The sequence below is a fragment of the Schistocerca cancellata genome, chromosome 4 (assembly GCF_023864275.1).
Source record: "Schistocerca cancellata isolate TAMUIC-IGC-003103 chromosome 4, iqSchCanc2.1, whole genome shotgun sequence".
Classification (NCBI taxonomy): domain Eukaryota; kingdom Metazoa; phylum Arthropoda; class Insecta; order Orthoptera; family Acrididae; genus Schistocerca; species Schistocerca cancellata.
Window position 1 is genome coordinate 581,289,318 of NC_064629.1, and position 21,737 is coordinate 581,311,054.

Here is a 21,737-nt window from a genome sequence, read left to right on the forward strand (position 1 = left end):
CCAGTGCTGATATGGTGTTTAACTTATGGTTGCTTGGTTTGTCTTTTCCCTAGTGTGGATTTGAAAGCACCTGACAACTGTTGTAGAACAGCTTACACTCGCCAACATTGTTCCTTAGTCATGCCACATCTTACTTGCAATTCAATAGTAACTTCCTCCACTGCATTGCCTGCAGTGGTAGCATAGCACAATTCTTCGTCAATGGAAGTGAGCTGTACATCCTGGATTGGTTCAGTTATTCCTATGAACATACCTTCAGGGATGATTTGCAGCTTCTAGTGACAATTATTGATCAAAAGTTCCATGTTACCACCTGTAACGTTTATGATCATAACTGGTATGTAGATTTTCCTTGAAAGCCTGAGTAAGTCTTTGCAGTCGACAAAACATTCACAGTTCAGCTGAGCATCTTGACTGACAATTGGAACTCATCTCACTGACGACAGTGGGATAACAACATCTTCAATGGCAAACAACCACTCAGAGAAAACTTTCTTGTGTGTGCTTGTTGGTACAGTTTTGTCAATCTGGAGCTCTGATCTTCCAGACTTCAACTGCTTTTAATGCCTGCAAGAATTCCTACCTGAGAATAAACAAACATCTTTGTTGGTGCTTCACATTTGATGTTTGTTCTGTGCGCTGGTGAAGTTTCGAACCATTCTGGCGCATGGCAGAGCCATAGTACAGCGTCAAAATGGCATCTAAATATGGCTCATGTCACAAGCCGTGTGCTGTTATTGAATTCTTGTGTGCATAATAGGAAACTGCGATGAACATCCATAAACATTTGTGTGCAGTGCATGGCGACATTGCTGTTGATGGGAGTACAGTTGGGCGATGGGTAAAGAAAGTTACAGCCTCAGGAAATGCAGAAACAGAGCTCCACGATCAGCCACGCTCAGGACGTCCTGTCACAGCCACTGCTCCAGACATGCTGAATCATGCGGATGCCATTATTCATGCTGACCAGTGCATCACAACTTGACAATTGGCTCCACAGTTGTCAGTCAGCATTGGAAGTGCGACTGCAGTGATCAAGACTCTCAGATATACAGAGTTGCTCATGATGGGTTCAGTGGACCACAAGATTCAAAGAAAGACCATTTCATCTGAATTGTTGGAGCGATGGAGAGGCTTTTCTGTCATGGATCAATATGGGAGATGAAAGCTGGGTGCATCACTTTGTGCCGGTAACAAAAAGGCAGTCCATGGAATGGCATCATCCTCATACACCACAAAACAATAAATTCAAGGTAACGTCCTCTGCCGGAAAAGCCATGGTGACAGTATTCTGGGATTGTGATGGCGTCATTCTCATGGATGTGATGTCAAGAGGGTAAACCATCAATTCAGAGGTATACGTGAAGACTATGAATAAACTCAAGAAACATTTCCAACATGTTTGGTCGGACGAGAACCCAGCAGAAATCTTGCTCCAACGCGATGACGCATGCCCATACACAACTCTGAGAACCCGGGAACACATGACCTGATTGTGTCGGGCATCATTGCCTCATCCACTCTACAGTCCAGACCTGGCACCCTCGGACTTTCTTCACTTTGGGTGCTTACGGATTCTCTATGTGGAACACATTTTGAAGATGATGAGAGTGTCGGTCATGCAGTGAAAACATGGCTACACCTACAGGACATGAGCTTTTACCAGCAAGGAATGCTTCATCCCACAGATCAACTACAATCATCTGCAGGTGAAGCACACATGAGAATGTTGTGAAGGTTGACACCTATTAGTGTAGTAGTCAAAAACTCGTCTGCCTTCTCTACAGTAGCCTACAACATATCCAGGGCGTCTATAGTGAAACATACCCAGCATGTTGCCCTGTCCTCCAAATGTTTGTTCTTCTACATGGCGTAGGAGTTGGTTGTATTTGTGTTGGTTAAGTGCTGGGTTGTTGTTTGATGGCTGTAGAGTAAGCCTGAGTTGGCGAAGTCTATTCTTCCTGGCATGTTCAGCTGGTGGCAGAGACAGGTACCAATACACCTCTTTGAGATTTTATATTACCTCCTGATGCACGGGGTTGACATTCTTGTGTACTCAACTCGACATTTCTGCCTGCCATACACTGCTCTACCTCCTCTTTTACTATCTGGCATATGTGAGAGGCAAGCTCATTGTGGCCTTCCGCAACAGCCATAGGCACCACATTCAGCAGCTGGACGTACCTTTTTCATCTGATTCTTTTCCTGTTGCATTTCCTCAATTTTGCTGACACCAATTGATCAATTCATCTGTCATTGTGACATCCTTCAGCATGACAACTTGGAACATTTCTTCTGTGACTCCTTCCATCATATGTGATGTTTTGTCAGCTACTGTCATATTCACATTCACGATGACAATATGGTCAAAACATTCCATACGTGTGACTGTGTCATTTCTCCATGATGTTGGGCCATGTTCTTCAATAGTTGTTCTGCTAATGGACTTGCCACTGGGTCTTACCAAACATTTTCTGCAGTTAGGCCTGGAATTTGCCTGGGCTACTGAACTTATCTTCAATGTTGCAAATGAGTGCTGGGCTCAGATACTGACTAATATCTCTGGAAAACACAGATGGATGCCTGATTTGTAGCTCACTTTTTGCTGCTTTGGAATTCATCCATCCTCTCAATACACGGATCTTAGGAATGATGTACTGTTTGAATTCTGGTTCCTGTCCATGTAGACAATGGCTTTTATTTTGCCTAACAGGAGCCATGGTGATAGAGGTGTTTTGAAGAACCTGACATCTCCACCAAACAATGCCACATCAGAACGAGACTCAAGTCCAAAGACAGGGTCATCAATGATGTACAACACTTGGCATTGAAAGCACATTAGTACTGAAACCCATGTAAAGCCAGAACAGAACTGACATCTTGAATGGATAATGCAACTATTTATACAAACATCAAATATTCCAGAATACACAAACATAAGATATTTCAAGAACCTTCCAGAAATGACAAATATTAAATAACAAATAAATGGGTATTGTACTACTCTGGAAGTTAATTTTTTTATTTATTCCACATCCTTGAGGTTTACTTTACCAAAGTTATATAGAATGAACATTAAATCTAAATATACTGTACTACTTTTCATGTAAAATATTCTATATTCACGTTTTCAGACACATATGTTCACGAGGATTTCCTCACGATTGGCTCAATAATGAGTTTACCGCCTGTTCAAATCTGTCAAGCCGACAGGCTTCCTTCATTGCTATGTCAATCAGATCATTAACCTAATACAAAATTCATGATGATGTATTTGTCTGGGTGCACAAAAAGAAGTCTTCTTTAGATCCTGTAAATTATTCTTATGAGCCAAGTGTTTAAAATGAGATATGGCCTTAAAATCTTTAACAATAACTTCATAATATAACAGATCCCTAAAACCCAATAGGATTAAATAAAACACACACACACACACACACACACACACACACACACACAAACAAACTAATTTAACAGACAATTCTAAAAGTTTTGGTAAAAAGGAGAAATGAAATAATTAACAATCTAAAATAGGACAGCAGGAAAAAAGTTGTTGGCTGATCACTGGACAAAAAAGAGGACGAGACATTCTGCGACACACTAAATGCTTTAGTCAAAGTCCAGACACTGCAAAAAAATTTTAAATTTTGCCACAATCATCTCACTATCAACTAAAATAGAGGACAAGCCCTTATATACATTTACAGCTGTAGGATATATAATGCAATCCACTAAAATATGAAATATCAAAACGTATATCTCACAGGTACTACAAACATGTAGGTCCTCCTGCTGTAGCAAAAAGCTATGTGGAAGGGGGCTATGTCCTGTATGGGGATAGGCAAGACTGCCTCCTGACCGGAAACATGAAACCTGAGGTTGATAGTTGGTTTTATGATCTGTATTTTCTTGTCCCTAACCTCCAGCTACTCTTTCATTGAAGCTGGACTTTTTGGCTCCACAATGAGTTTACCTACTGTTCAAATTTGTCAGCCCCACAGGCTCACTTCATTGCTACGTCACCTAGATCATTTCCTCCTTTCCCATGTGCCCAAATACTGGGCATAATGCCAGTTTGTCCCCACACTGTTGTAACAATAGAAAAGTGTCCTGCATAATCCAACTTTTCTTTGTTGCACACATTTGATGAAGAGCCTGAAAAGTGCTAAGGAAATGGCATTTATTGGTCGGGATACCCCTTTGGAGTTCGACCGCCATATTGCAAGTCTTTTTAGTTGACGCCACTTCGGCGACTTGCATGTCAATGATGATGAAAATGATGATTAAGGACACACAACACCCAGTCCCCTTCTGGGAATCGAACCCAGACCCCTTTGCGTGGTAGGTGGTAACGCTACTGCTGCGCTATGGAGGCAGACAGTGCTAAGGAAATTGCAGCAGATAAGATGCATCTTCCTTTGGTCTCACTTCATCTGCTCCATTGCCCGTAGTCATGTACAATTCAGCATGATACACAGTAAACTCATGTGGTAGGTGGATGCTGCAGACATAGTCAGGGTAAACTACTGTGCAACAAAGGTCTACTCCCCGTTCCGAACCAGCTGCATACGCCATGTTAAAATCGTGGTGCCATATAAATGCACCATTAGTGCAGCTGAAATTCCAACTTGTCTACTGGCTGGCTGCGGAGGGGGGTTATATACTCGATGCACCACAAAGGAGTTATGCAAAGTCGTCACAAACTGATATTCAATGGAAAATGCAAAATTGTAATCATTTAGCGGCCAATGGATGAATGTGTAATGCTGCAGCACAATTTCATTGTACTGGTGGCAAAAATAGTAAACAGGTGACATGTCGATACCACGATGTAAAGTCTTTGCAAATTTCATTCTGTGCACTCAAATGGACTGTAGCTATGCCTCACAGACAGGCACGTGAACAATATACACAGATGTCAGTATTTGAGACAGGAAGTGTACTTGGGCTCAAAGAAATTGGTTGGAGTAATTGGGAAATCACTCAACATTTGAATATGAGCAATGCCATTATTCGACAATGTTGGCAGGAATGCGTGAATCATGGTCAAACACAGCATTGATAAGAAAGTGGTCGACCTAGAGAGACAACAGAACATGAGGTTCAAGCAATCACCGGAGAGGCACTCAGAGCCCAGGGTTCATCATTATCATCGACTTGATGTGCAACTGGTGGTTCAGTGACCACAAGGACTACTCATAGGTGACTCACAGAAAGGTGGCTGAGCCCACGGCACTCTTTGTGCTGACTACCATTGATCTCTGTACACCAACAAGCCCGTTTGCAGTGGTGTTGGTCGTATTCAGCCTGGAAGCTCATTGACTGGACAGGGTGTATATGCGGACAAGAAAAAATTCCCGGATTTTTCCTGGATTTCCCGGTTAAAATTACACTTTCTCCTGGGTGAAAATACACTTTTTCCGTGTTAAGTGACAGTATACTTTTCCTCAGAACTGTAAAACTTATCCATCCTTTGAAAGGTTATGGTTTTATACACCAGTGTAGAACTTCCTGGACCTTTAGAAAACCAAACTCAGTAAAAGAAAAACATGTTTTGGAAAGATCTTTGATGTGCAGCATCATGTACACTGCATATTTTCATATTAAGAAAGTGTAAATTTAAATTCCACCAAACGCCACATGTTACTTTCCGAAGCATTGAAATCAAGAATACAATGCGCTTTTGTAGCCAGTCATAGCTCGTCACGTGATCTCACCAACCGATGACAGCAGATCTTCTAGCGTAGGATACGTTATGATGTCAGCCAATAGCAATATCACTGTTAAGTAGTGCGTACACACAAATAGGAAAAGTTAATGGTTTAAATTAACATACACAGCGTTACTACAAGAAAAGCAAAGCTTTCACATACAATATTGGTCTCGAAGTTTAATAAGCTGTAAGAGAAGCTACGCTTTCACATATAATGTTGATTTTTTGTGTGCGTGTTACACTTTAAGGTACATCACACAAATGTGTCAGTAAAAGTTTAATAAGCTGCAAGAGAAGCTACGCTTTCACATATAATGTTGATTTTTTTTGCGCGTGTTACACTTTAAGGTACATCACACAAATGTGTCAGTAAAATTTTTTAATAAAGACATAAATGTCTGATTTTCTGAGCTCAAAATTTTCCTAAATGTACATCCTCAAAGACTTGATTTTTAAATGAGAGTAAAATGCTCCATGATTTAAGAAATTCATCGTATATTCTTGCACATAATTCATCTTGCATAAAAGGAAATTTACTTTGAAAGTAATGTTTTTCAAACAACCATTCACAATATTTTCCCGTGACCTGTTAGAAACAGGTTCGTTTCAGTAGTTACCAGAGAGCGCCAGAAACAGGCGTCACCGCTTGCGCAGCTATGATGCAGGAAGCCCGTATGTTCGTAGGTGTAAAACATTAAAAGATCTTACACTATGTCATAAAAGAAACAAGACATCAGAGGATACTCCAAGAACATTGGAATTTCATGAACCACACTACAATGCATAACACGGCTTAAAGTGCACATTCGTATGTCCAGATTCGGATGTAAATTTTCTTGAGTACCAGTACTGTATTATCTCATGTTCAGTTCTTTAATATAGCATAATGCCATACGTGCTAGAAGATGAAAACATGCACTTTTGAAATGCAGCGAACAGTTGAAACTAGCCCACAGTAGGGAATTAAACACTTCGTTTCAAATAAATTGGTTACCCCAGCAGAAAAGATTAATAAAAGTCAAATTTCTTTAGCAAACACAAAAAAGTAACTTCATTGTTCTGCAAGGCGATTAATGCTTGACTGTCAGAAAGGTGGAGATAAAACCTGAAACTAATAACATATTTTAGTCTTCCGTAATTATGCGAACATACCTTAATTCATTTGATAGCTCACGGCCATAGATATCCATTTTGTTTTCATTTAATGTAAGAGCAATAAATGAAGAGGAAACAGCAAAATCACTAAACGTAAACAAGGGTCACGTGGAGACTCCCCACTACAACTCAGACTTCTCTGTGGATCAGCCCCGGATCTACGATATTTCCGAACCGGGGCAATATTAGATAGTGGAGCCCAACCAAACATCTGTAGCCAGAAGCGGGAGAGGGTATTTCTCATACGTGACTCAACTGCACATGCACAAGAGCCTGCCTGCAACTGCTCAAATGAATCTAAAGTAAACAGTTATGACGTCACGCTCATCGGAGACAATTTGTTGTTAGGAAGCATTGCATAGTCTTCCCAAAGCCTTTGACACACTTTGCTCTTGGCAAACGCTTGTATGAGCACTGTGTTTTATTGCTGTATATGGCGTATTCCTTTTGAGACTTAAGTTTTGTTTTATTTTTTTTTCTCTCGTTCATGTTTTGTTGCTGCATTATTATTTTGCAGAAGCGGGATACAGTAATATCCTTTGTTAGAGTATTGGTTCTTACCCGTCAAAATCACAAAAATTTAACTGAAAACTAAAACAATGAAGAATTCCTGGAATTCTGAAACATTCCCGGGTTTATCCCAGTTTTCTCCCGGATGAAAAAATTCCCGGGTTTTTCCCGGAACTCCTGGTTGTCCCGGGTCGTATACACCCTGCTGGAGTACAATTGTCTGCAGTAAAAATACCCCATTGAATTGAACCCTGATGACCAACAAAGGTGCATCTGGAGCTTCCTCAGACTGCGGCGGGATACGAATCTGGTACCTGTGGTATGACAACCACCGATGATGATTTGGTGTGCCATTTCATTTCATAGAAGGCCCCTTTGGTTGTCGTCCATGGCACCCTTGCAGCACAGCAGTACATTGACAATATTCTATGCTCTGTTTTTATGCCCTTCATGACAAGCCAACCTGGGCATACATTTCATCAGGATAATGCACACTTGCACACGCCAGGAGTTTCTACAGTTTGTCTTCATGCTTGCCAAACTCTGCCTTGACCAACAAGGTCATCAGATCTCTTCCAATTCAGAACGTTTGGAACATTATGTGCAGGGCCCTTCCAACCAAATTCCATACAATTGGCATGATACCCCTTAGAGGTGGACCAATGCGTTATTGACTTGCTCAATTTGTGAAATTCTTTCTCTTGAATACATCATCTAATTTTTCTGAAACTGTGATCATTTGTTTGTCTGTACATATACCTCACATATACTGATTCTTTCGTAGTGCGTCGTGTAAATCCCCCCCCCCCCCCCCCCCCCCCCAAGAGTGTTCTTTACTGTACAATATTCTTCTTACTGGTCAGGAGGCTCCCATTTGTTACTACAGCACTAATAATGCACCTGTTATCTCTCCTTGAGAACCATTCCGATGGTTTCTCACACATCAGTTGATTTAATGGAATGGTTAGTGGAACCCACAAATGGTTTCCACAATCTCTTGCTGCTTTCCTCAATCATACAACAGTTACTGTATTTACTCGAATCTAAGCCGCACTTTTCTTCCGGTTTTTGTAATCCAAAAAACCGCCTGCAGCTTAGAATCGAGTGCAAAGCAAGTGGAAGTTCTGAAAAATGTTCGTAGGTGCTGCCACAACTAACTTCTCCCGTCGAATATAGGTAGCGCTAAACAGGCATGCTTTGTAGGCACAAAGATAAATACTGGCGACAAACCTCTGCGTCAGTAAATAATTTTTTTTTAAAAAAGGGTGGAAGACGAGCTTTTTTTCTCCGCCCTGAGTTTCGACCACTGCATTTTCATACATTATCCAACGAAGTAAGTACAAATTCCGTATTGTTCATCTTTGAATGTAGCAGAATTTCAATGTACTACGAAAATCCGACTGGCAAGACTGTTTGGGATGTTTGTCAATATGGCCAACTCTACGTTCTAAATTTTTTCCTGCCTGTGAGAAGAGATGGTTGCTAATAGGAACCTGACGAAATGTGACTCATATGCAGTATTCTCTTCACAATAAGAAAGAATGCGAATATAAACATTTTTCCATGTATTCTTTCGTGTTTGCTGCTATCTCATTTAAATCCTGTCTGCCGAATAAACTACAAGAGTGAGACAACAGCAAACGCGGAAGAATATACATATCCTGTCATGTTTATATTCGTATTATTCTTATACCTAATAGTGATACAGTCAGAAATGAAGCACGGCAAGATGACTCTAATTTCTGTGCAGAATTTGATGTACTAAAGAAGCGGTCGCAAAGATTTTCAAACGGAGAAAAATTTTCGCCTAACTCTCGTTCAGAACATGTTCTGTCATACACAGTCTATTACTTGGTTCTTGTTAAACATTATCAAAGAAAGCAGCAGTGTAAGAAACAACAAATAGCAGTCTTTTGCCATTGTTTCGCTAATGAGACGATTCCTTTTTTTTTTAATTGTAAGCGGGAGTAGCGATCACAAAAGCAAGCCATGCCGCGAGCGGCGACAGGCCGTAAACATACACTATCAGAATGCGACAAACAATACGTGACATAGTACAGTAATGCATTTTCAGCTTAGCGTGACCTAAACACCTGTAACAAAGAAAACGGCACTTATCAGATCAAATCAAAATAAGCAATCGATTCAAACCAGACGAAGCACGTGAAAAAGGAAGGGTACCCGTATAAATAAGGACGGAGCGCCTGACGCATAGCAATGGCTACCTGGTAAAGCTTAACTGCTAAGCTTACGACTCGAACCAAACTATTGTAGCTGTATCGACATTCATTCAACCTAAATTGTGTCTTATATTACAATGGACCAAATTTGTTTCGATTTGGAGATGCGGCCTAAAACTTTTCTCTCCCCTTGAATTTCGAGTCTCAAATTTCACGTGCAGCTTAGATTCGGGAAATTTTTTTTTTCTTTTATTTCGAGTCTTATTTTTCAGGCGCGGCTTAGATTGGAGTGCGGCTTAGATTCGAGTAAATATGGTACACACCAGAAATGCTGACCAGATGGCCTGCCTTGCAACTTCCACAGGGCTACTAACCTGTTACTGAACACAGAATGATACTTGACATTCCACTAAGGCACAGGTAGTCTCTGCAATTATTCAGAATACTTTGGCATTTAATACAATATTCTCAGTAAGAAAACACTGTCTTCCACTGTATTACAGGCACTTTTTTTCAGTCTACAGCTTAGAAGGCTAAAGATGTCTTTCAGCGTTACAGCTTTTAGTTGCACTTGTCTGTATTTCCCCACCCCCTATCTTTATCTTAAGATGGACAAACAAACATAATGATGAGACTATTATTATAAGCACATAATATAAAAAAAAAGCAATCAAACATACCATTATGAGTAATTTATGTATTTCTTCCTCTAAAATGCTTTGTTAAGACAGCCTGAATTTTTTTGTCTGGCACAGGATTCAAAAATATTTTTCAGGTCTTTACAGAATTAGTTTCATAGATGAAATATTATCATTTCAAGTACCTTTTTGGCAGTATGGAAAAGGGCCACTTCGAGTTTATCCAGAGAACTGACTATTTTAAAACACAGCATTATAAGACATGAATAAAAGAAGACAAATATAAGATGTTGACTTAACTGTGTCAAATCATGGACTATTTTTCCTTACACAAACGTTTCTGAATCTAGTCAGTAGCATATAATGCAATTTCAGACTGCATCACCAAACATGAGCTTCACCCGCAAAAAAGTGCATGAGTGCATGTCCCTCCCCCCTTCACACACACACACACACACACACACACACACACACACACACACACACTCATCAGTATACGTGCAGACTCTTCCATCAGTAATTTGTTAAATAAGAGTAACTTAACTATTCAATAAACAATATAATTTACAGTAATCAAACAAATCTTACTAATATGTTTCTGTTGAGGTGTTGATGGTGCAGATTGTGGAGGGGGAGCAGGAACACTAAAGCTTTTCAGTGGATGACCCTGAAGCCTTTTCCCCATTGTACCTGAGCCACCAGGCTCCTGGGTGCTGGCTGCTGATTGTTGCAATCCCGCACTGTAATATCATACAACAGCTCTTTATTAATATGTACTGTACTGACAGGGAAACACTGGATTCAAAAGATGACAGTAATGTAACCAACCTGTATGGACCCTGCTGGTGTGAAGTTGATGGTTCATAGTTGCTCTGCAAAGAATATGGATTTTCCGGAGACTGTGTTGCTGCAAAACCAGGTACATAAAACAATCATCAATTTTTCAAAAATACATTGTGAGACAGCAGTTTATACTAACAAATATTGAGAAAACTTAACAAGAAAAAAACCTATCCAAGAAAATTTGCATGAGCAAAGGAATTAATTGCAACAAAGAAATAAGACAGGATTTGCTTCCTAAAGAAAGAAAAGAAACTGAATCCTTAAACTAACAACCCTCAGAAACGTCCCTGCACAAAATCAGAAACCCAATACTTTTGCCACTTTTCAAAGTATATTACGACCTATACCTGAAGCACTTATATAACTTATATGCTATTTATAGAGATGGCTTTCTTTACACAGAAAAAAGAAATGGTTTCAGTAGTGAGTGATAGTGGTTGTCAGGCCTGCAGAAATTACTACATACCTTTGGCACCAGAGGACTTGGTCCCGCTGTCTGTTCTGTTATTTTACAGAATATACATGTCTGCTTCAGTTAGTATGAGAAATGTCTAGCATTCAAAGTTAATGACTTTAATATACACTGGTTTCCTTCAATTCAGACACAATCACAAAACACCAATAACTTAGAAAAACAAAGTAACTCAAAGGTTGAGTATTTTGTTATCATGTTAGTGCTGCACAAAACCACATCAAACAACATTTTGAGTTAATATTATTTTGTGGTGTTTTAAGGAAACTGGAGTGTGACAAAATTTCAGCTTATTTCTGTGTCCATTTACTAAAAATTCCAGTATTTGTATGGTATTTGATGCTATTTAAATGAAAGGCTACATACATGCTATTTCAGTTCAATGACATGCAACAATGTGGGGTTTCTTTAGTTCTGGCAATTACATCACTACAGTATTGCTACTGCTCTCTTCAAGAATGCCATGACCAGAAAGACAGCACATATATGTGCAGTGTCTTCTGATGAGAAGGATAAGGAATCACACAAAAATGGTGAGTGGTTCTAATGTTTACAAAGCACAGCGATTGAGAACTTGCATTGATATTATGCCCCTTGTAAAGTTTATGCCTGCTGCATATCAGATGTTCAATAGAAATCTTGAAACAGTAACTGAAAACACACTTAAATGTATTATAAAGGCTATCCATTGCATCACACACAACTAAAAATTAATGTCTAAAAGACATATGAGCCTTCCTATTTTGGCTATTTATACTTGGAATGTGCCTTGTCCTACTGAGGAACTCGATCATTATTTTTGAATAGGCTGATGATGGCCGTGTGTGTGTGTGTGTGTGTGTGTGTGTGTGTGTGTGTGTGTGTGTGAGAGAGAGAGAGAGAGAGAGAGAGAGAGAGAGAGAGAGAGAGGGGGGGGGAGGGAGAGAGGGAGAGGGAGACAGGGAGAGGGAGAGGGAGAGAGGGAGAGGGAGGGAGAGAGAGAGAGAGAGAGAGAGAGAGAGAGAGAGATTTAGAAATTAACTTACCTCTAATTTCTGTTCATGAATTTCTCTCTGTCATAGAATGAGCTGTCAAAGATAAACAACTTTAAACTGCATTTGAAAACATTACTACTGCCTGTCATCACACATTTCTGTTTCTATGAGTAGACTGTCAAAGAGGTTTCATGACTGTGCATCCCAGTCATAAATCTCTTAGACAGTCTACTCATATAAATAAAAATGTGTGACATGCAGTAGTAATGTTCTTCACTTCTTCCTGTATCCAAATAAATTGTACAGTGAAGGTAATTTTTCAAATGCTGTCTGTCTGTAATCATGTTCTCAATTGCTTACACAGATGCTACAAAATGCACATATGTGAGCCCAAGCACAATTCTAAGATTTTTCTTTTTTGTGATGATTACTTCTTGCCAAATGTGGAGTTACATCAAAATATTATTTTGTAGGACATCAATGAATGAAAATATGAAACTCTGTTAAGTTACTGGTTTCAATAACACCAAGGTTGGCAATTATGCTACGGCAAATATAGTGTATTACATGGTTTTCCCAGTTCAAGTTTTCATCAATATGGATGTTCATGAGCTCTGAACTGTCTATGCAGTTCTTTCTTTCTTACTGGTATAATACACTCCGGAATAGCTGAATGAGAGATAAATGTAGTGTAAAAGAAAGAGAGAGAGAGAGAGAGAGAGAGGGGGGGGGGGAGGAGGGGGGGAAGGGGGGAGAGGGGGAGAGAGAGAGAGAGAGAGAGAGAGAGAGAGAGAGAGAGAGAGAGAGATAGATAGAGAGAGATAGAGAGAGAGAGAGAGAGAGAGAATCTCAAAGCTGAATGGAATGGTTCAGCACATCAAATGAATGCAATGTTGCCTAATATTATTCTAGCCACTGTAGCAGCCGCGTAGTTCCGGACTGAAGCACCTAGAACCGCTTGGCCACTGCGGCCAGCGGCTACTGCTCAACACATGTACCTCTCTCACCGCATGCCACAGAGAACAGCTGGCATGGGCCACTGGGTACTCGATACTTGGAAAAAGATTGCCTAGACTGATGATGAGTGATACATGTTGCCACGTGCTAGGGGATATGTATTACAAAAACCATATGAGGAAACGGACCATGCTTGCCAACTGGACACCATTTAGGCAAGTGGTGAAGTTATTCTCACATGGAAAGTATTAACCCTGAATGCTATGGGAGCTCTGATAGGTCTACCACCATCTCTCAAAGAAAAATGATTATAGGAACCTACAATTTACAACATGTATATTCTTATCTTCTCCTACAACGAGGAGGCAACCTGTATCTTCAACAAGAAATGCACCAAGCTCATCAAGCCCTGAAGTCTCTCAGAATGGTTTATGGAAGTTCCCACATACATTATTGTGCTTGTGTGGACCCCAGGCCAGTTGACCTCAGTCCTACTAAGGACATCTGGAATGAGATTTTCACTCTACAACTCAGGACCTTTGCCCTTCACGGGCAAGTGCTCCAGTTCTGCAAGGTTCGCAGAAGAGCTTCTGTGAAGTTTGGAAGGTAGGAGATGAGGTACAGGTAGAACTGAGGCTGTGAGGATGGGTCATCAGTCATGTTTGGGTGGCTCAGTTGGTACAGCATTTGCTCGCGAAAGGCAAAGGTCCCGAGTTTGAGGCTCGGTCTGGCACACAGTTTTAATCTGCCAACAAGTTTCATAAGCACATCTGAGATATCAACAAATTACATTTGCATGCTTTGGACCCTGCTCTGATGAATCTTCACCAGGCCTTCTGATCAGGATGATCTTCAAGTCTTTGGTGTCTTGTGGAGCCTATGTCATGACATGTCACTATTGTCATCAGGGTCAAAAAGTGTGTTATGACATGTTACAAATTCAACTGAATTGTTGATGAGTGTTTATTAATCAAAAATGTATTTTTCATAGTATACAAATAGATAAACTGTATTTTTTAAAGTTTGCTCAATTTTGCTAAATCAGTTAATAACTTTCAACAACATATCATTTACATCTTTGTCTGTCGATGCTTCTTAGCATGGCATGACAATAACATTGCCATAATCTCCAAAAAGCATTAAGCTTGTCTCCATATCCAAATACAACTGAAACACAACTCTAGATCTTAACATACCGCACGAACAGTAAATGACATGTGATAGAGAATTTTGTGGAACATCCACTCTAACTTTCCCCCAAATAGTAAATAAAAAGCTGACATGTTTCACATACAGAAGGACCTCCTCAATACAGATCAATGGAATGAAGAGTTAATCTGATCTCTAACCTAATCGAATGACGTACAGTACGTTTCTAGAGCCTGTTTCTTAGTACATTCTATTGTTTTACTATTCTAAGTTACGTATTTCATTGATCAATCTCATGGCAACCGTTATGATGTGGAACGTGTCAAGTGCATAAGAAATGCACACATGAATCAAGGTTTTTTTAAGCTTGAAATTTTTATTACCTACCCCATTCCCTTAAATAGCACAAAATGTATATACTGTATTATATCTATAATTTATTCCTATTGAAGAATTCATCTATGGTGTAGAAGGAGTTGTCAAGGAGATATGATTTCAATTTATTTTTGAAGCTATTACTGCTGTCTGTCAGACATTTTACTTCATCTGGTAATTTATCGAAATGTTTTACAGCAGCATATTTTACCCCTATCTGTGTCAAAGATAGAGGATAATGTAAATCTTCCTTTCTTCTGGTATTATAATCACGAAAGTCACTGTTGTTTTTAAACTGGTCCATGTTGATGAAAACAAATTTCATTACCGAGTAAATGTACTGCGAGGTTTTTGTAAGAATTACTAACCTTTTAAACAGATGCCTACAAGATGTGCCAACTATGAGCCCCACACATTATTCTAACCACTTTCTTTTGAGCAGTGAATACTTTTTGCCTAAGTGTTGAGTTACCCCAAAATATTATTCCATATGACATCAGAGAGTGAAAGTATGCAAAGTATGTTAACTTGGTAATTTCTGTATCCTCAAAATTAGCAATTATTCTGATTGCAAAAGTTGCTGAACCTAGTCACTTTAGGAGATGCAAAATATGAATTTTCCAATTAAGATTCTCATCTATATGGACACCCAAAAACTTAGTATGCTCTACCCTGGCTACCAACTTCTGCTGATGTGTTATATTTATTGAAGGGAACCGTGATCGAACCCAACAGAACATCTAATGCAATTTCAACCCAGTTAGATGAAGTGGTAAACCATATAAAGGAACTTTCTGCTTGCTGTCCTGTAGATATTACTTAAACCACTCATCTGCTATTCCATTTATGCTGCAGAATTGTAATTTCTGTAACATAATGTCAAGGTTCACACAATCAAATGCTTTGGATATGTCACAGAAAATTCCTATGGGTGACATTTTATTATTTAAAGAGTCTATTATGTGGGCAGTGAAAATATATACTGCTGCTTCAGTAGAACAGTGTTTTTTTAAATCCAAACTGTGATTTACTAAGTATCCCATTACTGTTGAGATGGCTAACCGCACTTGACTACATTACCTTCTCAACGATTTTTGAAAATGCTGTGAGCAAGGATACCGGCCGGTAATTATTGACATCTGTGATGTCCCCTTTTTTGTAGAGAGGCTTGACAATGGGATATTTTAACCTGTCTGCGAAAATACCTTGAGTTAGTAATACATTACAAATGTGACTCAGAACATCAGCTGTAACTGCTTTAATATGGGGACAGAGATGAAATCTACTCCAAAAGAACATTTATTTTTCAAAGATTTAATGATTTTCCTTATTTCACAAGGGGTTGTTAGATGAAAATTAATCTGACAAGGATTTCTCAAAACTGACTCTTCCATGTATTGCTTGACTTTTTCTTTTGAACTACTCTCAGCAATTTTTTCACCTACACTTAAGAAATGGTTGTTAAATACATTAGCCACTTGTGTACTGTTGGTTAAGATGGTCTCATTCTCTTTAACAGTAATACTACCTACCCTCTGTCTTTCTTCTAAAATCATTCCATACAGATCTGGTTTCATTGCCCGAGTTGTTAATTTCATCTCTAATATACATATTTTTTGATTTTCCGACAAATTTTCTTAGTATGTTAAAATATTTTTTTATAGTGTAAAATTACTTCTGGCTCATTACTAATTCTTGCTGTCTCATAATTTTCTTTTTCTTTCTGACAACACTTTAATACCTGCAGTAAGCCAATGTTTCTTTGAAAACTGTTTGGTGTTACATTTAGAAATTTTTTTGGGGGCAACAATATTCAAAAAGGAATATAAATTTATCAAGAAATATGTTGAATTTATCATTAGCATTTGGCTCATTATATACATCTCCCCAATTAACATTTCTTCAACTTTCTCTGAAGTGCTCTATAGATACCGGGTTGACCAGCCTTACATTTTTCCTTGATAGTTTCTGAACTGTACACCATGCTAGGTTTTGTAAGGTATTCAATTGTGCATCATGGTCTGATAATCCATTTATCACAGGGAAATTATGTGTTAGTTTTACATCCTCTTGCTGTACAAATACATGATGTATTAGAGTGCTACTGTCTTGAGTTTTATGTGTAGGGAAGTTGATCACTGATTCTAAGTTATATGTCATTAATAACACTTTTAGTTCTCTTTTCCTATCAGAATGGCTTAAAAAGTTTACACTGAAATCACCACAGATTAATAACTTCTTCTTCTTGTCTGACAAGACAGCATAATTGGGTGTCAAACTTTCTTATGAATAGCTCCCAATCTCCTAATGAGGATCTGTACACTGTTGCTAATATCACCACTACATTATCTAGCTGTAGTTCACATGCACAAACTTCAAAGTGCTGATTGACTCAAAATTTGCTTACTTCAACAGTCTTGAATTTATACCCTTGTTTTGTGTAAACGGCAACCCCTCCTTTATCCATGCTAGATCTGCAAGTGAAAGATGATAAATTATTCCCATGTATACTGAGACTTTCCATCCCCACAATTATATGGTGTTCAGGCAGACAAAGTATATCATCTCATTCTCATTTTTGAGATCATCTAAACACATTAAACAGCTCGTCTACTTTTATTTTTTTATTCCCCTGATGTTTTGATGAAGTAAATTGATACTACCCTTTGCTTTATCCCTATTTAGTGTACATGAAGCTTCTTTTATTCTGTTTTTCTTGAATGTTGTCTGTCTGGACATTGGCTTTAACATAAAAGAAACCTGTCTGCCTCGTCCTATTAACCACAGGGATCATACCTTGTGTGATTGTGGCCCCCCTTTCAGTATCTGCTAGTAGAGAAGCTAACTTATATCCCCCCTTCATATTTAGGTGCAGGCCATGTGTTGTGTATCTAATAACACAAATAAACTGTGGGCACTTGAAGAGGACAGTACGATTTTGCAGACTGTGATCCAGCTGTCTGACTGCTCACATTTGAGCTATTTGCACACTATTGCCTATTAGTACCCAGCTCGAACAGTCTGATCTACAGTATCAACAAATAAGTCATAATACATGGATGTAAAGTTCATTGCCTTTGCCACTTGCAAAGCATATAAATTTATATGGAGTCCTGGTGGAAATAGGTTAATAATGACACACATTCAAACTGGTGACAATCTAACTCACAGTAGACTGACAACCGCTCCATGTGGCTTTGCAGACACAATGTGACATCTGCTTGTAAAACATTAGTCTTAAAGACTGTTCAGATGTTGTGTCTAAACTTGTACAGTATGCCACACTTAGCTGCAAAAACTTGGACATCCTACACGACAGTTGTTTAAATGGGTCAATCCTTTCCAAGATTTTTAGTGACTGAGTTTAATTTGTCTTCTATTATGCAGGTAACACTGCAGTCGGTTGTGTGCCTGATGCTTGTTCAGCAATAAAATGAAAAAATAAAAAGTACACTCTATTGAGATACTTAAGTCATCGTGTATACGGTATATTTTCAATACAGAAAAACACTTTGTTCTTGCCATTCAAGAAAGTTGAAACAATTCCATCCACCGATAAACTTAAGGCAAGGATTACAAGGGACAGTGTTACTTCCTTATCATCAGAACAACAGGGAATGCTGCCAGTTATTTACTATAGAATGGATGTTGTGGAAGGCAGTTTGCAGCAAATGACCAATCTTCTTTCAATATTTGTCATATTGCTCCACATTAATGCCTTACCTCACTCAACCAACAGCATACAAGAACTCTTGTGTCAATACAGACTGGTGTTTGTGGAGCAAGTTTCTCTAAAAGTAATGATGTGGCACTCAATGATTTCCATGTCTTGAGCCAAAGAGAAAGCACTGAGTTAAGAGATTCAGTCAAAGCTGAAACATAAATTCTGCTAGTGCTTCACATTGTTTTTTTCCACACAGGTATCAACAGCTTTGCACACTTATGAAAAAAAATGTTTGGATGAGCACCCTGACTATATTAAGAAATAATAAGAACCAATGTCGTACTGCAGTCTATATAAATACCAGTTGAGTAAAGTTGGACCGTGAGAGCTTTTGATACATGTCATTTTGAATCATCCTAGTACTTTTACATGCATCAAGGAAAAATATGATGTGCCAGTAGTGTATTTGCAAGAACTCTACTTCAGTTGAGTTTTTGGTCTGATGAAATTTTCACTTGGGTTTGTACATTTATACAAGTAATAAATAACCACATTTCTAAACATAGGCCGAGCGAGGTGGTGTAATGGTTAGCACACTGGACTCCTCTCATTTGGGGAGGGGGAGACAAATGTTCAAACCCACATCCATCCATCCAGATTTAGTTTTTCTGTGATTTTCACAAAGTGCTCCATGCCCTTTGGAAGGGCATGACTGATTTCCTTCCCCATCCTTGAAACATTCTGAGCTTATGCTCCGTCTCTAACGACGGAATGGGACGTTTAACACTAATCGTCCTCCTTTTCTTCTAAACTCAGTATGAAGAAATGTAACACCAGCTTTATTTTCCTTTCAAAAAGATAAATGCTGGCAAGGGAAAAAAATTATATCAACAGGGAAGCTGTGTATATTGACATCTTAAAGGCAAGGTATATCTTTCAGAATTCAAATGTTAGTTGTAGCTAGTCCCAATTTTCCAAGACCACTGCTATCTTGCAATGGCCTGAAAATTGTACATTAAAAAAAAATTCACAAATGAAATTAGGGGAAAACAGAACATATACATTTGCAACATCAAGTATAAGCCTGGTAACAGATTTATATGTCCAACATACTTCCTCAAATAACATAATAAAATTGAAAGTAAGTGTTGCCTGGACATGTGAAAAAAAATTTTTTTTACATCTCCAGCACAGGCAAATTCAAGTAACATTTACAGTACAGATTTCTTATAAATGCAGGCAAATGACAGAGGATCACAGAGCAGTGTATAGACTATTAAAAATATACCACTTTTTTCTCCCAAAAAAGAACTGAACGCAATACTAAAAATTCAGTCAATGAAACTTTGGATAACTACAGGTCTCAGTGTCTTGAGAACAAAAAATGGACACTGACAACACAACCAGTATAATGAGTAATGATCCTGTAGTTCTTTTATATTATACACAATATTATTAACATATTACAGGTATAAAACTAACAAAAACAGATTTTGTCTGAATTTAACCACTTTGGCAATATGCACTATTTTTAAAGAGGATAAATAACAGAAGATGCCACTATTTCTGTCAAAAACAAAAAGAGCTTTATAAAAGACAATTCATGTGTAGCAGATATTTTTAATATTTTCTTTAAGAGATGAGAAAATCTGTGCAATTGCAGTAGCAAGATCAAAGCAGTAACATGGGTGGAGAGAACATTTAGTGGAAGTAACATCCCTCTCACCTAGGGCTGCCAGATGTCCTGGCTTTCTGGGATAGTACCAGTTTCACATTAAAGAAATTGGTGTCCAAAAAATTCTTTGGGATGGCAATTTGCCCTGGATTTTGGAATTCAGAGAAGTATTCTCATACTGTCTATTTTTCCTCCACATTCTTGCCTGGATCTATATTTCAACTCTGGCTGTTGAGCAAAATAACAAAAGGTTTTATAATCACAGTTGACGGAGTCCCTTAAGAATTACTGCATCGTAATGCTGCATAGTTTCCATTATTGTCGCTTAGCTCTGTTCAGTTTAAGCTTTGCAGCAACATGGTTCTCTGTTTCTCTGTCTGAGTCATATCGTGGTTAATTTGTTGTTAAAAGTGTTTGATTATCTCAAGTGAATTCAAGATGCCAGAGAGAAAGTGTTCATTCCAAGAAAAATATCTAGAAGAATGGTTCTTCAGAAAAGAAGAAGTCACTATGAAGCAGAATGTGTAATTTGTGTTGTTTTTCCACAGCACGTGGGAGAAAGATCAGATATTGAGGATCCTTTAGCTGGTGTAAAGCATAAATCAAATATGTACTCTGCATAAACAGGACAAGTTAGTAACAGCAATGGAATTACTGACGTGCTACCATACCTTTAATCATCATATGTCTTTGAAATAAATGGACTGTACTTCTACGCCCAGTTCCAAACTTTTAAATGATTTTGAAGCAGCAAAAAATGTGATGTTGGGCAGAATAAAATCAACAGCAATTTTGGAAACAGTGTTAGCATGTGACACTGTCAAACAAATATGAGATGATCTTTCCAAGGTCTGTTATTTTGGTATAGTTAAAGACGGTAGTAATCACAAGAGGAAATATTTCCATTAATTATTTCAATTCTTAAGTTTACACGAAGTGTCCTGGTTTGTCCCAGTTCCTGCTTCCCAAATTTATCAATTTTTAGTCAGTTTAAGAGAAATGTTCCAGTTTGTCAGACAGAAATTATGGCAACCCTACTCTCACATCCCCTAACAAAATGGAAATAGTCCCTCAAATGAAAAAGTTCATATTGGGGTGTTAACATCTCCTACAGGGAACCCAAAATGTAATGTTCTTCATCAAATCTGTAGACATAAGTTAGTCACGATAATATCCCAGACAGATTAAAATATGCCATTGTTAAGCCTCTATAAGAATGGTTCCACATGGGTCAGTAATTATGGGTCAGTCTCTCTCCAAACATTGCTGTAGAAACTTTCTGAGAAGGTAATGTACTGAAGGTAGCTTGCATGAGTAATAAAAGGACACTTAGTCACAATTTTGATATCAAAAGAGCTGATTTGCTGATACAGCTACATAAGCATTTTACTAAACACACATTTTTTTTAATGACAATATGTCACCAAATTGA

At 38.5% G+C, this 21,737-nt stretch overlaps 1 protein-coding gene across 1 annotated transcript in view; it reads right to left on the reverse strand.

Moving 5' to 3' along the window:
• Positions 1-21,737, reverse strand: part of LOC126184593 (neogenin) — a 250,931-nt gene that overhangs the window by 25,334 nt on the left and 203,860 nt on the right. The window contains exons 22-23 of the mRNA XM_049927035.1: positions 11,025-11,103; positions 10,785-10,936 (exon numbers count right to left, since the gene is read on the reverse strand). Of these exons, the coding sequence (XP_049782992.1) occupies positions 10,785-10,936; positions 11,025-11,103 (231 nt within the window). The remainder of the gene's footprint in view (positions 1-10,784; positions 10,937-11,024; positions 11,104-21,737) is intronic.